This window comes from Neoarius graeffei, chromosome 2 (assembly GCF_027579695.1).
Source record: "Neoarius graeffei isolate fNeoGra1 chromosome 2, fNeoGra1.pri, whole genome shotgun sequence".
NCBI lineage: Eukaryota > Metazoa > Chordata > Actinopteri > Siluriformes > Ariidae > Neoarius > Neoarius graeffei.
Genome location: NC_083570.1, coordinates 66,035,413 through 66,048,672, shown reverse-complemented (window position 1 = coordinate 66,048,672; position 13,260 = coordinate 66,035,413). Strand labels below are relative to the sequence as shown.

At 44.4% G+C, this 13,260-nt stretch overlaps 1 protein-coding gene across 2 annotated transcripts in view; it reads left to right on the top strand.

Annotated features, from left to right (window-relative positions):
- Positions 1–8,585, top strand: part of ticrr (TopBP1-interacting, checkpoint, and replication regulator) — a 30,939-nt gene extending 22,354 nt beyond the window's left edge. For both annotated transcript variants that reach the window (XM_060914731.1, XM_060914729.1), the window contains exons 21-22: positions 7,484–7,612; positions 7,900–8,585. In XM_060914731.1, the coding sequence (XP_060770714.1) occupies positions 7,484–7,612; positions 7,900–8,030 (260 nt within the window). In that variant the 3' untranslated portion in view covers positions 8,031–8,585. The remainder of the gene's footprint in view (positions 1–7,483; positions 7,613–7,899) is intronic.
- Positions 8,586–13,260: the final 4,675 nt, after the last annotated feature.

The following is a 13,260-nucleotide window of genomic DNA, read 5'->3' as shown; positions in this document are numbered from 1 at the left end:
CGGTACTGTGTACTGGTACTACAACCCCTGGCAAAAAATATGGAATCACTACTCTTGGAGGATGTTCATTCAGCTGTTTTACTTTGTAGCAAAAAAACCAAATCAGAGACATGACACAAAATTGTTTTATTTAACAGCTGAACATTCTGGCTTTGTAAAATATACCTCAAAAAATTATATGAAATTGTTGTAATTAATGGCACATTTTTTTAAAGATCAAGTAGAAGAAAAAATTATGGAATCACTCAATGATGAGGAAAAAATTATGGAATCAAGCTATAACTTGCATTTCTAAAACAAATATCCACACAAGCCTAAATGTGCAAATTAGTCTGCAGTTAAAAGAGACTGCTTGTAGACCTGAATGAGCTGTTGCACCTGGCTGATTGACAGAAAACATGGCCCCAACAAGAGAGCTGTCAGTTGAAACAATGGAAAGGATTATAAAACTCCTTAAAGAAGGTAATTCAACACGGAGTGTGGTAAAAGATGTTGGTTGTTTCCAGTCAGCTGTGTCTAAAATTTGGAGCAAGTACAAACAAAATGGGAAGGTTGTAAAAGGGAAACATACAGGTAGACCAAAGCGTCAGGACAGGAAACTCAAAGCAAGATGCCTTGAAAATAGACAATGCACAAGAAAAGAAATGAAAAACAAATGGGCAGAAACAGGAGTCAATCACTACGTTTACATGCACATAGAGAGAATCGAATTTCTGCCGTTGCTCGACTGAAATCGAAGTTCAAAATGCCATGTGTACACCTTAATTCGGCTGAAATTGAACCGAACTTGATTTCTCGGAATCGAGCTACACGACCTAGATTATGCGCTTTCTGCCGAGCTACTTTGTGCATGTATACCCTATCGAGCTAGTTGTCGAGCTACTTCCGGAAGTGACGAGTGACGAGACCACAAGCGGGAAACACAACAGCCTCGGTCGGCATGACAACAGTAGTAGCGAGCAGCAGAAGAGGTCAGGAGGAACAAACGGAGAAGAGAAAATGGCAATGTAGAGCTCTCTGAAGTGTGGGTGGAGGACGGCAGGACAAAGCTTCTGGTACTAATAGGCTTTTTATTGTCAGACTTTTCAGTTTAACAGCCTACTTTTATTCTTGAGAGAAAAACGCGCGCGCTGTGTTCTAGTCCCGGGATGAGCTCTCCCCTCTGCCTCCTTAAATAGGGCGCGGTTACTGGGAAGACACACAAACACAGGTTAATTACCGTCAGGTGTAGTTATTCTGCCACTCACCTTCCCTGGCTCCGCCCTCCTGTCACAGACCGGCGCTTGACCACGCCCCCACTGCTACAGGCAAGCAGAAACGTGCACTTCTGGAGCAATGAGGAGACAGAGTTCATGCTCATTCAGCTTAAGGAGTTGAATATATTAAAATTCATGGACGGGAGAAAAACGCGCAATGGAGAACACGGAACTGATAACTTTGTTTACACTTTTGAATAGCTCTTCTTCATGACGACAACCAGAAGTGTACCAACACGATGGGGCGTGTTGCGCCACCTGTGGCTCGGGTGCACAATGCACCTCACACAATAGCCCGATTTCAGTTGTGTGCATATAGGATTGGATTTCTCTGGCACCCTGCTGGGACCTTCAGCTCGATTACCGACAGCAGCTCGATTTGGATGTGCATGTAAACGTAGTCAATGTTTGTGACCAAAATGTAAGAAATCGGCTGAAGGAAATGGGATTTACATACAGAAAAGCCAAACGTTAACCATCATTAACACCTAAACAGAAGAAAACAAGGTTACAGAGGGGTTAAAGAGAAGGAGTCGTGGACTGTGGGTGATCGGATGAAAGTTATATTCAGTGATGAATCATGAATCTGCATTGGCCAAGGAGATGATGCTGGAACTTTTGTCTGGTGCTGTTCCAATGAAACATATAAAGATGACTGCCTGAAGAAAACAAGCAAATTTCCACAGTCATTGATGATATGGGGTTGGATGTCAGGTAAAGGACCTGGGCAGATGGCAGTCATTACCTCTATAGTAAATACACGGGTGTACATTGAAATTTTGGACACTTTTCTCATTCCATCAATCAAAAGTACTTTTGGTGGTGATGAAGTCATTTTTCAGGATGATAATGCATCTTGCTACAGAGCAAAGAGCATTAAAACTTTTCTTCAGGAAAGGCAGATCAACTCAATGGCATGGCCAGCAAACAGCCTGGATCTCAATCCAACTGAAAATATATGGTGGAAATTGGGGGGGGGGGAGTCCATGACAAGGCCCCATCCTGCAAAGCTGATCTGTCAACTGCTATACGAGAAAGTTGGAACCTGACTGATAAAGAATATTGTTTTTCATTAGTGAAGTCCACGCCTCAAAGAATTCAAGCTGTCATAAAAGCCAGAGGAGGTGCAGCAAAGTACTAATTGTGATTTTTTTTTTTTTTTTTTTTAATGATTCCATAATTTTTTCCTCATCATTGAGTGATTCCATAATTTTTTCTTCTACTTGATCTTGAAAAAAATGTGCCATTAATTACAAAAAATTAATTAAAATTTTTGAGGTATATTTTACAAAGCCAAAATGTTCAGCTATTAAATTAAATAATTTTGTGTCATATCTGTGGGGGGGGGGGTTGTGCTACAAAGTAAAACAGCTGAATTAACATCCTCCAGGAGTAGTGATTCCATATTTTTTGCCAGGGGTTGTATACCGTGAAAATCGATTCGGTACAGGTCCAAAATACCGGATCATGAAGTACCGGTACTGTACCGATATAAATTTACACCAAGTATATGCTTTATTTTGTGAATGAAGATGTGTAAATCCTACCACAAAGACGAAAATTTAGCACTGGAAAAGACGTAAAATGCCACGCTGAAACTTGAAATCAGAGCCATCTTTGATTTGAGATCCTCTCGCCACAGTCTCACGAGACATTGCGAGAGCCTGGCTGATCCAGCGTTCTGATTGGTCAAAAAGACTCAAAAGCAGGTAAAATTAATTTTTCCTTTGCTGGCATTGGCGGCCTTTGTTGCTTTGTGTAATTTTGCCGCGTAAGTTAAAGGCCGCGGACTGTGCGGAGTGAATTTGTCTGTCATGCCACGTGGGAAGACCAGTAAGGTCTGGGATCACGTAACAAAGCTTTCAGGGGGCCAGAACGCAAGTTGTCTCACTGTGAGACAACTTATGACTTTTTGTCCCAAGTTAACCAAGTGTGGGATTGAGAAGTGAGGTAGGAAACCTAGTTATGTTCGGTTTTCTTTGAATAAAGATACCAACAAGTTGTCAACAGTTTATTAATGTTTCTGTCGTTATTGAAGAAGTTCAGAAGAACACATGTTAATTTGTCAAATTGTTCAGGTACAGGTCCGGACCTGTACCTAAACCTCTGTACCGGTACCTGTACTTGATGTTACGTGTAGGTACGCAGCCCTAGTCTGTGGGTTCCAGACTTCACACAATCATTGACTGCAAAGGGTTTACAACCTACTATTAAATATCCATCCATTATCCGTAACCACTTATCCTGTACAGGGTCGCAGGCAAGCTGGAGCCTATCCCAGCTGACTATCGGCAAAAGGCAGGGTACACCCTGGACAACTCGGCAAATAATCGCAGGGCTGACACATAGAGACAAACAACCATTCACACCTACAGTCAATTTAGAGCTACCAATTAGACTAAGGGCCTCTGCATGCTCTTGCGACAAGGCTTTCACAGATAGCTTTTCGCAGACAGTTGTAATTTATCGTTGAGCGGGGAGTAATAGGCGTGCGCGATGTTGTTCACCGCCACAACGCAAGGGGGCGCGAAGTCGCGAAATCGCTAGGAGTAGTTGGTGGGTGTGGTTAGTGGAGTGTTTATCCTCCAGTTACTTATAATGACTAGAACTGGAGTCGTATAGATGTACGTACTTCCTCACTTCCTCGATCAACCGCTCTTCGTGCTGCTCCATCTTCGCTCGTGTTTTTAAAAATGGCGGTCGTGAAAACAAACCGGGAAAGTAGGGAAGCGGAAGTGCGTGTACAGCGGATGTAGAGTGGACCAATCAGAGCCCTCTTGTCTGCGACGCTGTCTGCGAGGCTTCTGCGGTGGTCACAATTTTTGGGAGGTGCGCGCAGAGCGTCTGCGAGGGGGCTACGCAGACGCCATCTGCGACGCCATCTGCGAGGACTGCGTTGTCAGCATAAATTGGCCTTAATAACTGTGGGGGAAACCCACGCAGACACGGGGAGAACATGCAAACTCCACACAGAGAGGCCCTCGTTGGCCACTGGGCTTGAACCCAGAATCTTCTTGCTGTGAGGCAACAGTGCTAACCACTACACCACCGTGCCGCCCACTATTAAAAATGATCATTTAATTTATGATTGGACAGACTAAGGTGCGGTTTACATTAGACCGTATCAGCGGATCATCAGATTAACGTTTTTAAAAACAATTAGCGTGCACACAGCAACGCCAATACACGGATACGCTAATCACATGACTAATTAGACGACACGTAAGTTGAAATGTGTAATGTGTAAATTTCTCCTCAGCGGCTCGGCTCCGCAGGCATCCTGCGCTCCAAATCACTCCGCCCTGAACAGCGAGTGCCCTCTGGAGGGTGCGCACTCCGGCCCTGCGCAGCTCACAGAGCGCGTGAGTGAAGCGCACGAGCAGTGATTCGGGACTGAGCCGCTGTGTGTGTGATCCCAGTGCATATCGGGCATGCGCGTCACTTACCACTTGCAAGTGGAAGGATGGCAAGCCTAAAGACAATCATAACTACACAATGGGCAGTATTTGCATCAGTATTTGCATCAATATTTTCATACTTTTATACTCTTTAATGAAAGGTGATACAAGGCGGAAGTCCGCGCCGTTTTTCAGCAGTCGCGTCACATGACCAACGCCAGCGAATCAGGAAGGTGGATGTCACAGTGACGTTGTCCAATGACGATGTCAGCTAGAGCTCAGCACAGCGTATCCTCGTATCTCAATGTTTACACAGCACCGGACCAGACACGAACTGGGTTGAATACGTGGGCCCTGGCGGATTCCCGTTTCCCGGCGTTTCAATGTGAACGGACAGTGCATCCGCGAAGAAAACGAGACAGATACTGTCTAATGTAAACTTGGCCTAACAATCACTTTTAGTTTTTTAAAAAGGGGGACACACACATTGCTGTAATTCCTACACCATTCACCTGATTTGAATATAAATGCTCTCATATGAAAGCTGAAATCTGCAATATCCATGATGGAATTTCAACTCGATATACACTTGTAGAAAACAATGCATTTGCCGATGTCCAAATATTTATGGACCTGCCTGTAGTTTTAGGTTAGTTGTAGTACACAAATCTTCTACCCCACTCAAATATATGTGATCAGCCAAAACATGTATGATGTCCATATGTTCTATTTTTGGACTTGCATTGAAGCTAGTAAGCTAATGTAGCCAGTGGGGGAAAAATTATAATCATCTAATCAGCATTGCACAAGCGGGGTGCCAAAATCAATACATTATAAATAGCTTCAGCGAAAACTTTGTCTTTCATAAAATGCCTGAATAAAGCAGGGTTTTTTCTAGAAAAATTTAGTATGAGGGTGCTCACCATGGCGAGGGAGCGAGGGGGGGGGATGGTGCCGGTTGTCCCCCCCCCCCGTGCAAAGCCTTTGAAAAATGCTCCAATGGGACATTCTGAGGCTATCTGAGAGGGAAATTGGAACAAATTGTCTGTCAACATTGAAAAAGAAAGAAGTAATCTTCTTCTGCCCCGGACAGTCTTTGGCTTTCTTCCGCTTCATGCCACGGGACGACATCTTTAAATGCCCAAGTGTCAACAAAAACAACTCGCGAACTACTACTGTCAAAAGCTCCCGCGCCGGTGGGTGAAAGGTCATTCAGTCTCGAGAAATCTCGCTCTACAAGTCAGCTGACCTTGTATGTAACCCATGTCAAATCTCGCGAGAGCAGCCGTGACAAGTAAACAACTAAACAACATGGCGCCTCAGTCTGGAAAACGCCAATTCGGATTGTTCTTGCACCGTCTGGCGGTGTATCTACTATGATTGGAATATTTTTGGAGCAGTTATAACGTATTTGATGATCAGACACATTGTCACGTAGTGTTGCTGGGATGTTTTCACGGAGTCGGTAAGGGGGCGCACGCCGAGAGTAAGAGGGCGCAGCGCCCCTGTTCCCCCGTTTAGACGAAAGCCTGATAAAGCATGCATCATTTTGCAGGTATAAATCCGAAATACTTTTTGATTCTGCTCAGTTCTGTCTTAAGCACAATTCTGTCTTCAAACTTTTGGCAACAGTTTTGTTGTAAAATGTAACCGATAGCACCTTTTCACCACACAGTGTAGACAGACAATATGGTTGTTAATCTGAATCCTGAACTATTTTTATTTTAGTCAAGGACTGGGTTAGTTCTTAAATTGTACCTCAGAAATGAGGACATCAAGGTCAAACGTGTCGAACAAATGAGGCATCCTTTCCCACTGAAGCTTCACTTTAAAGTGGCTAAAGTCATTTACAACATTATTGCACTTGCACATGTACACAAGTGTCAAGTGAAAATACTAACAGTAGCAGCATTTGCAGAACTTGTAAGATCTCTAACTCTCTTATTCTGCATCTGGTTTTCTGTGGACGGAATGTTATGATACTGCTCCTGATGATCGCTGTCTGTTGTTGTCTGACAAAAAAGCCATTTTAGCGTTTAGTGAGGGTTTTTTGTATTTTTTTCCCCCTCCCCTTTCTTTCAAAATTGTTATTGTCTGACTCGGCTGTCGCCTTGTGTCAATTCTGTGCTACTCAGTTGTCTGTACCATGTTTATCTCCACTAGTGTGTCCTCCTTTTGTTTACCAGGCAAGAACCGAATTTATTATGGGTTACAGGTCACTTGTCAGTGGAAATAACGACAAAATGTAGGATCACAGATTTGTTACTCTGCTGTTTGGTGAAAAAGTGTTCTATAATTCAAACAAATGTGAAGTCTGAAATGTCAGACTAACCTGACGTAAATGATCATGAAATATTTCCAAAGCATTCCTACTGATCTTGACTTTTGCAGGCATAAACCATCAACTTGCATCAAGACTGGTGAACAATAACATAACTCACAAATGTGTATATATTTTAGCTGTCATGGCATTTTCTAATTAAACTATTTGGTGTTCAGATAGGAGAGTAAAAAGCTATTAAACAAAAGAAAGGAAGGTCACCACCTCGTCTAACCTGCCGAATATTATAATCTGCTATAAACTGTGGGGGGGGGGGATGTGAGATGAATTTATAATTTTATCAGAACATGCCTGATAACATGTTAGCTGCGTTAGTATCAGTGGAAAATAACCTAAGCACAATTTGGACATGAAATATAATTTCCCCTCATTAAATGTTTCTCATCTGATCAGCTATATGTTGGTAAATGTCAAAAGCTTCTGTATTTAAAAACCAATTCTGCACTACCTGTTGTCTTTATGGAATATGTGGGTGATTGTTTCCACAGTGGTCACCCCTCCACACGCCAAAGTGAAGAAACCAGTTTCTGCGAGCGGAATCCTCGCTCTCACTCAGTCACCCCTTTTATACAAAGGGAAAAAGGCCTCTGTTACCAAGGAAACTATGCAATCTGGCGGTGAGATGATTCTACCAGCAACACATGATATTAAGAGGATATGTCCTTACAGTTGCTGTCTAAATATTAAGATTAGATGGGGAAAAATACTTAATATTTCATTCTAAGGTGTCATAGCAGGATGCTTCCATAGTTTTTAATTCAAACTTTGCTGGATATTTAATGCAACTCTTAAGTCTGGTGTCATACGAAATATTTTTTTATTTTACATTAGTTATATTAAATTGCCAGGGACTTGCATTTTTTTTTTACATTGACTGACTTGCAGTTCTGTGATCTTCCCACAGAATCAAGTGGAAACCTGGAGCAGTACAGTAGTCAGGGCATGCACACGTTTAACATCTCACCTCTTAGCCAACCCCGGAGACGCCAGGCTTGTGGTAGGACGTATAGCCGGAAGAGACTGCTGGACCAATAAGGTTTTGATTAACCTTATCACCTTGTGATGTCGCTGTATATTATTTGTTTTTCTGTTTCATTGTATTAATTGCTTTTTATTCTTTATGTGGACTGTAGTATTTTATGCACTATTGTATATATTTTTAATTATGTGAAAAATCTCAAAATGGTCAGATATTTCATATCTCTTCAGTTTGTGTGAGGTCCAATTTTAAATTTTCTTGAATTAGTAGATTGTACATTTTTCTGCAATTGAATTCTCTTCTCCTGCTTCCCTTGTTGATGATGAATTTCTTAATTGCATCTTCTATGTAACGGAGCACAGATCTTCTGGTGATAACTTTTAAACTGTATAATATTAATGACTGGTAAATGCTGACAAAGAATGTGCCATGTTTACTTTCATTTCTTGTGTCATGTCAGTGGTGCTATTTTTATACTGTACACAAAAGAAAAGTGTTATTTCTATTGCTCATTTTGTCATCTCTGGCTAAGTAGAAAAAATAACTGCAAAAATGTTGAACCATCACTTTCGGGTACTTGGTATTCATTATTCTATCATAAACAGTGAAATAGGTGTAAATGTGAAAGTTATTTTTTAATAAAGATTGCTCTTAATAGTTTTTGGTTTCCTTTAGAATCATGATATAAACATTTTGCAATGTGATTTTTCTATTTGAAAAATCAAAATGCCAAAGAGCAAGACCCAGCTGCTTACTGATTTACAGAAGCTTTATAATGTGGCCATCTGCTGTGCATACACTGAACTACACCGTACCGACTACTTTCTAACAACAACTGAACATCCGTCCGGTCCATCCATCATCTGGAGCCGCTTATCCTGTTCTCATCTCATTATCTCTAGCCGCTTTATCCTGTTCTACAGGGTCGCAGGCAAGCTGGAACCTATCCCAGCTGACTACGGGCGAAAGGCGGGGTACACCCTGGACAAGTCGCCAGGTCATCACAGGGCCGACACATAGACACAGACAACCATTCACACCTACGGTCAATTTAGAGTCACCAGTTAACCTAACCTGCATGTCTTTGGACTGTGGGGGAAACCGGAGCACCCGGAGGAAACCCACGCGGACACGGGGAGAACATGCAAACTCCACACAGAAAGGCCCTCGCCGGCCGCTGGGCTCGAACCCAGGACCTTCTTACTATGAGGTGACAGCGCTAACCACTACACCACCTACATTCCACTGGTTCTCATTACAGATCTAGCCAATCGGCAATGAGCTCACATTTTACAACAAATTGTGCCAGTATGTGTAAAAACCGAACATGCTCTGGTGATCACAAAGAAAATTCCAAAGGAAAAAAGATTCACTATCACAACAAGTTCAAGGTGACTTGGTCATCCAGATCATTCGTGCACCAAAGCATCAAATCAAGGTGAGAAGCATGTACACTGACAGTCAATGAAAATGTCCAGGTGACATTTATGAAAATAATTTTAGTCATAAGCTATGAAATCATGTACTAGAAGCTTACAGATCAATATACTGACATTTAACTCGAGATGAATAAACAAAAAATCACAATTGTTGTGAGCTTTGATAATGTACAGTCCGAACAAAATGGATACCCTGTAATTGGAAAGTTGCAGCTTCAGTACCGAGTATTGTCCCCACCAACAGCAATACAAGCCGTCAGTCTGCGACGCATACTGCGTATCAAACGGCGAATCCTGTCTTGTGGAATGGCCTGCCACTCCTCTTGAAGAGCCTGGATCAGTTGACCTCTGTTCATGGGACGAGGAACACGGTTCTGGATCTGAACACCAAGGTGATCCCATAAATGCTCAATGGGATTGCGATCAGGTGAATACGCAGGCCATGGCAGGGTTTGGACATTCAATTGACGCCCAACTTCTGAAAAACTTAGGCCGGCTTGCACCATGCCGAGGGCCCGCCATCTGTCATCTGGATTTAACCGTGGCATCTTGGACATAAGGAATACAAAAGTCGGCTTTTTCATGGCCTTAATAAAGGCTATCCAACCCATCCTTTCAACCGTGTACAAATTTTTGTTTTTCTCCAAAACAGCACTTTGAGCTGATTCCTAAAGACCACTCCCTGAAGACTATTGAAAAATGTTTGGATTGAGGAGAACTCATTAATGACTTCTGTGCACGCTATTCAATAGAAACATATCAAAACAAACATTTCCCCAACTCCGTATTGCATAATATGTTGAATTATTGACCTGGACTTTTTCATTGACTGCCAGTGTATTTTGTGAAGTATGTCAGTCCAATTTCTCGATCAATTTTCTTCCAATATGGCATTCAGAGTGCAGGAGAATGCACCATTTTACACTGGAATTTTTTTTTCAAAAATTTCCAAGGGGACATGCCCCCAGACCTCTCTAAAAGGACATGACTGCATCATGCCATCTGATCTACCGCTTTTCATTCTCTGGAGGTTGGCAAGTTTGCTATGTAAGGCAGTATGAGTGTTCAGATTTCAGCCTAGGTCTCCAACAGTTACCGTAGGTGGCTTCAATTTTTGAATGTTTCCTGCCCATGTTCACAAAGCTCGGGCCCCAGGATCTATAGCAGTCCATACAGTGCCCATAAAATGACTGACAGGAGGTGCATCCTAACACAAACAAGCTTTCTGGACTGGAAACCAGTTTTCCAGAAGGTTTTTCTCTGAGACTTCAAAAGTCAATCCTTTTGCTAAGGCCATTCCTTAAAGCATTGTTTATTTGTTTTTATCATGTTCTACAAATCTTACAGGTTATTTGAACATGTAAGGAATAAAAAAAATCAACAACAGCACATTTAACAACAAAACATGATGTTAGGAGCAGAGATTGGGGATCAGAGTCAGAGACAGGGAAACAGGGTCAGAGATTGGGGATCAGAGTCAGAGACATGGGAATAGGGTCAGAGATTGGGGATCAGAGTCAGAGACGGGAACAGGGTCAGAGATTGGGGATCAGAGTCAGAAACGGGAACAGGGTCAGAGATTGGGGATCAGAGTCAGAGACGGGAACAGGGTCAGAGATTGGGGATCATAGTCAGAAACGGGAACAGGGTCAGAGATTGGGGATCAGAGTCAGAGATGGGAACAGGGTCAGAGACATGGGAACAGGGTCAGAGACAGGGAAACAGGGTCAGAGATTGGGGATCAGAGTCAGAGACGGGAACAGGGTCAGAGATTGGGGATCAGAGTCAGAGACGGGAACAGGGTCAGAGACGGGAACAGGGTCAGAGATTGGGGATCAGAGTCAGAGACGGGAACAGGGTCAGAGACATGGGAACAGGGTCAGAGATTGGGGATCAGAGTCAGACACGGGAACAGGGTCAGAGACATGGGAACAGGGTCAGAAATTGGGGATCAGAGTCAGAGACGGGAACAGGGTCAGAGACAGGGAAACAGGGTCAGAGATTGGGGATCAGAGTCAGAGACGGGAACAGGGTCAGAGATTGGGGATCAGAGTCAGAGACATGGGAACAGGGTCAGAGATTGGGGATCAGAGTCAGAAACGGGAACAGGATCAGAGTCAGAGACGGGAACAGGGTCAGAGATTGGGGATCAGAGTCAGAAACGGGAACAGGGTCAGAGATTGGGGATCAGAGTCAGAAACGGGAACAGGGTCAGAGATTGGGGATCAGAGTCAGAGACGGGAACAGGGTCAGAGATTGGGGATCAGAGTCAGAAACGGGAACAGGGTCAGAGATTGGGGATCAGAGTCAGAGATGGGAACAGGGTCAGAGACATGGGAACAGGGTCAGAGACAGGGAAACAGGGTCAGAGATTGGGGATCAGAGTCAGAGACGGGAACAGGGTCAGAGATTGGGGATCAGAGTCAGAGACGGGAACAGGGTCAGAGACGGGAACAGGGTCACAGATTGGGGATCAGAGTCAGAGACGGGAACAGGGTCAGAGACATGGGAACAGGGTCAGAGATTGGGGATCAGAGTCAGACACGGGAACAGGGTCAGAGACATGGGAACAGGGTCAGAGATTGGGGATCAGAGTCAGAGACGGGAACAGGGTCAGAGACAGGGAAACAGGGTCAGAGATTGGGGATCAGAGTCAGAGATGGGAACAGGGTCAGAGATTGGGGATCAGAGTCAGAAACGGGAACAGGGTCAGAGACGGGAACAGGGTCACAGATTGGGGATCAGAGTCAGAGACGGGAACAGGGTCAGAGACATGGGAACAGGGTCAGAGATTGGGGATCAGAGTCAGAGACGGGAACAGGGTCAGAAACGGGATCAGGGTCAAAGATTGGGGATCAGAGTCAGAGACGGGAACAGGGTCAGAAACGGGATCAGGGTCAAAGATTGGGGATCAGAGTCAGAGACGGGAACAGGGTCAGAGACAGGGGAACAGGGTCAGAAAGGGGATCAGGGTCAGAGACAGGGGACCAGAGTCAGAAATTGGGGCTGAAGGTCAGAGACGGGATCAGAGTCAGAAATTGGGGATCAGGGTCAGACCCTGACTGACTGGGAATCAGAGTCAGAGACTGGGGATCAGAGTCAGTGATTGGGATCAGAGTCAGAAACTGGGGATCAGGGTCAGAGATTGGGATCAGAGTCAGAGACAGGGGATCAGAGACAAGGGATCAGAGACAGAGGATCAGGGTCAGAGACAGGGGATCAGGGTCAGAGATTGGGATCAGAGTCAGAGACAGGGGATCAGGGTCAGAGACAGGGGATCAGAGTCAGAGACAGGGGATCAGAGTCAGAGACAGGCGATCAGGGTCAGAGATTGGGATCAGAGTCAGAGACAGGGGATCAGGGTCAGAGACAGGGGATCAGGGTCAGAGACAGGGGATCAGGGTCAGAGATTGGGATCAGAGTCAGGGGATCAGGGTCAGAGACAGGGGATCAGGGTCAGAGACAGGGGATCAGAGTCAGAGACAGGGGATCAGGGTCAGAGATTGGGATCAGAGTCAGAGACAGGGGATCAGGGTCAGAGACAGGGGATCAGAGTCAGAGACAGGGGATCAGGGTCAGAGATTGGGATCAGAGTCAGAGACAGGGGATCAGGGTCAGAGACAGGGGATCAGAGTCAGAGACAGGGGATCAGGGTCAGAGATTGGGATCAGAGTCAGAGACAGGGGATCAGGGTCAGAGACAGGGGATCAGAGTCAGAGACAGGGGATCAGGGTCAGAGATTGGGATCAGAGTCAGGGGATCAGGGTCAGAGACAGGGGATCAGGGTCAGAGACAGGGGATCAGGGTCAGAGACAGGGGATCAGAGTCAGAGATATGTTGGGGATCT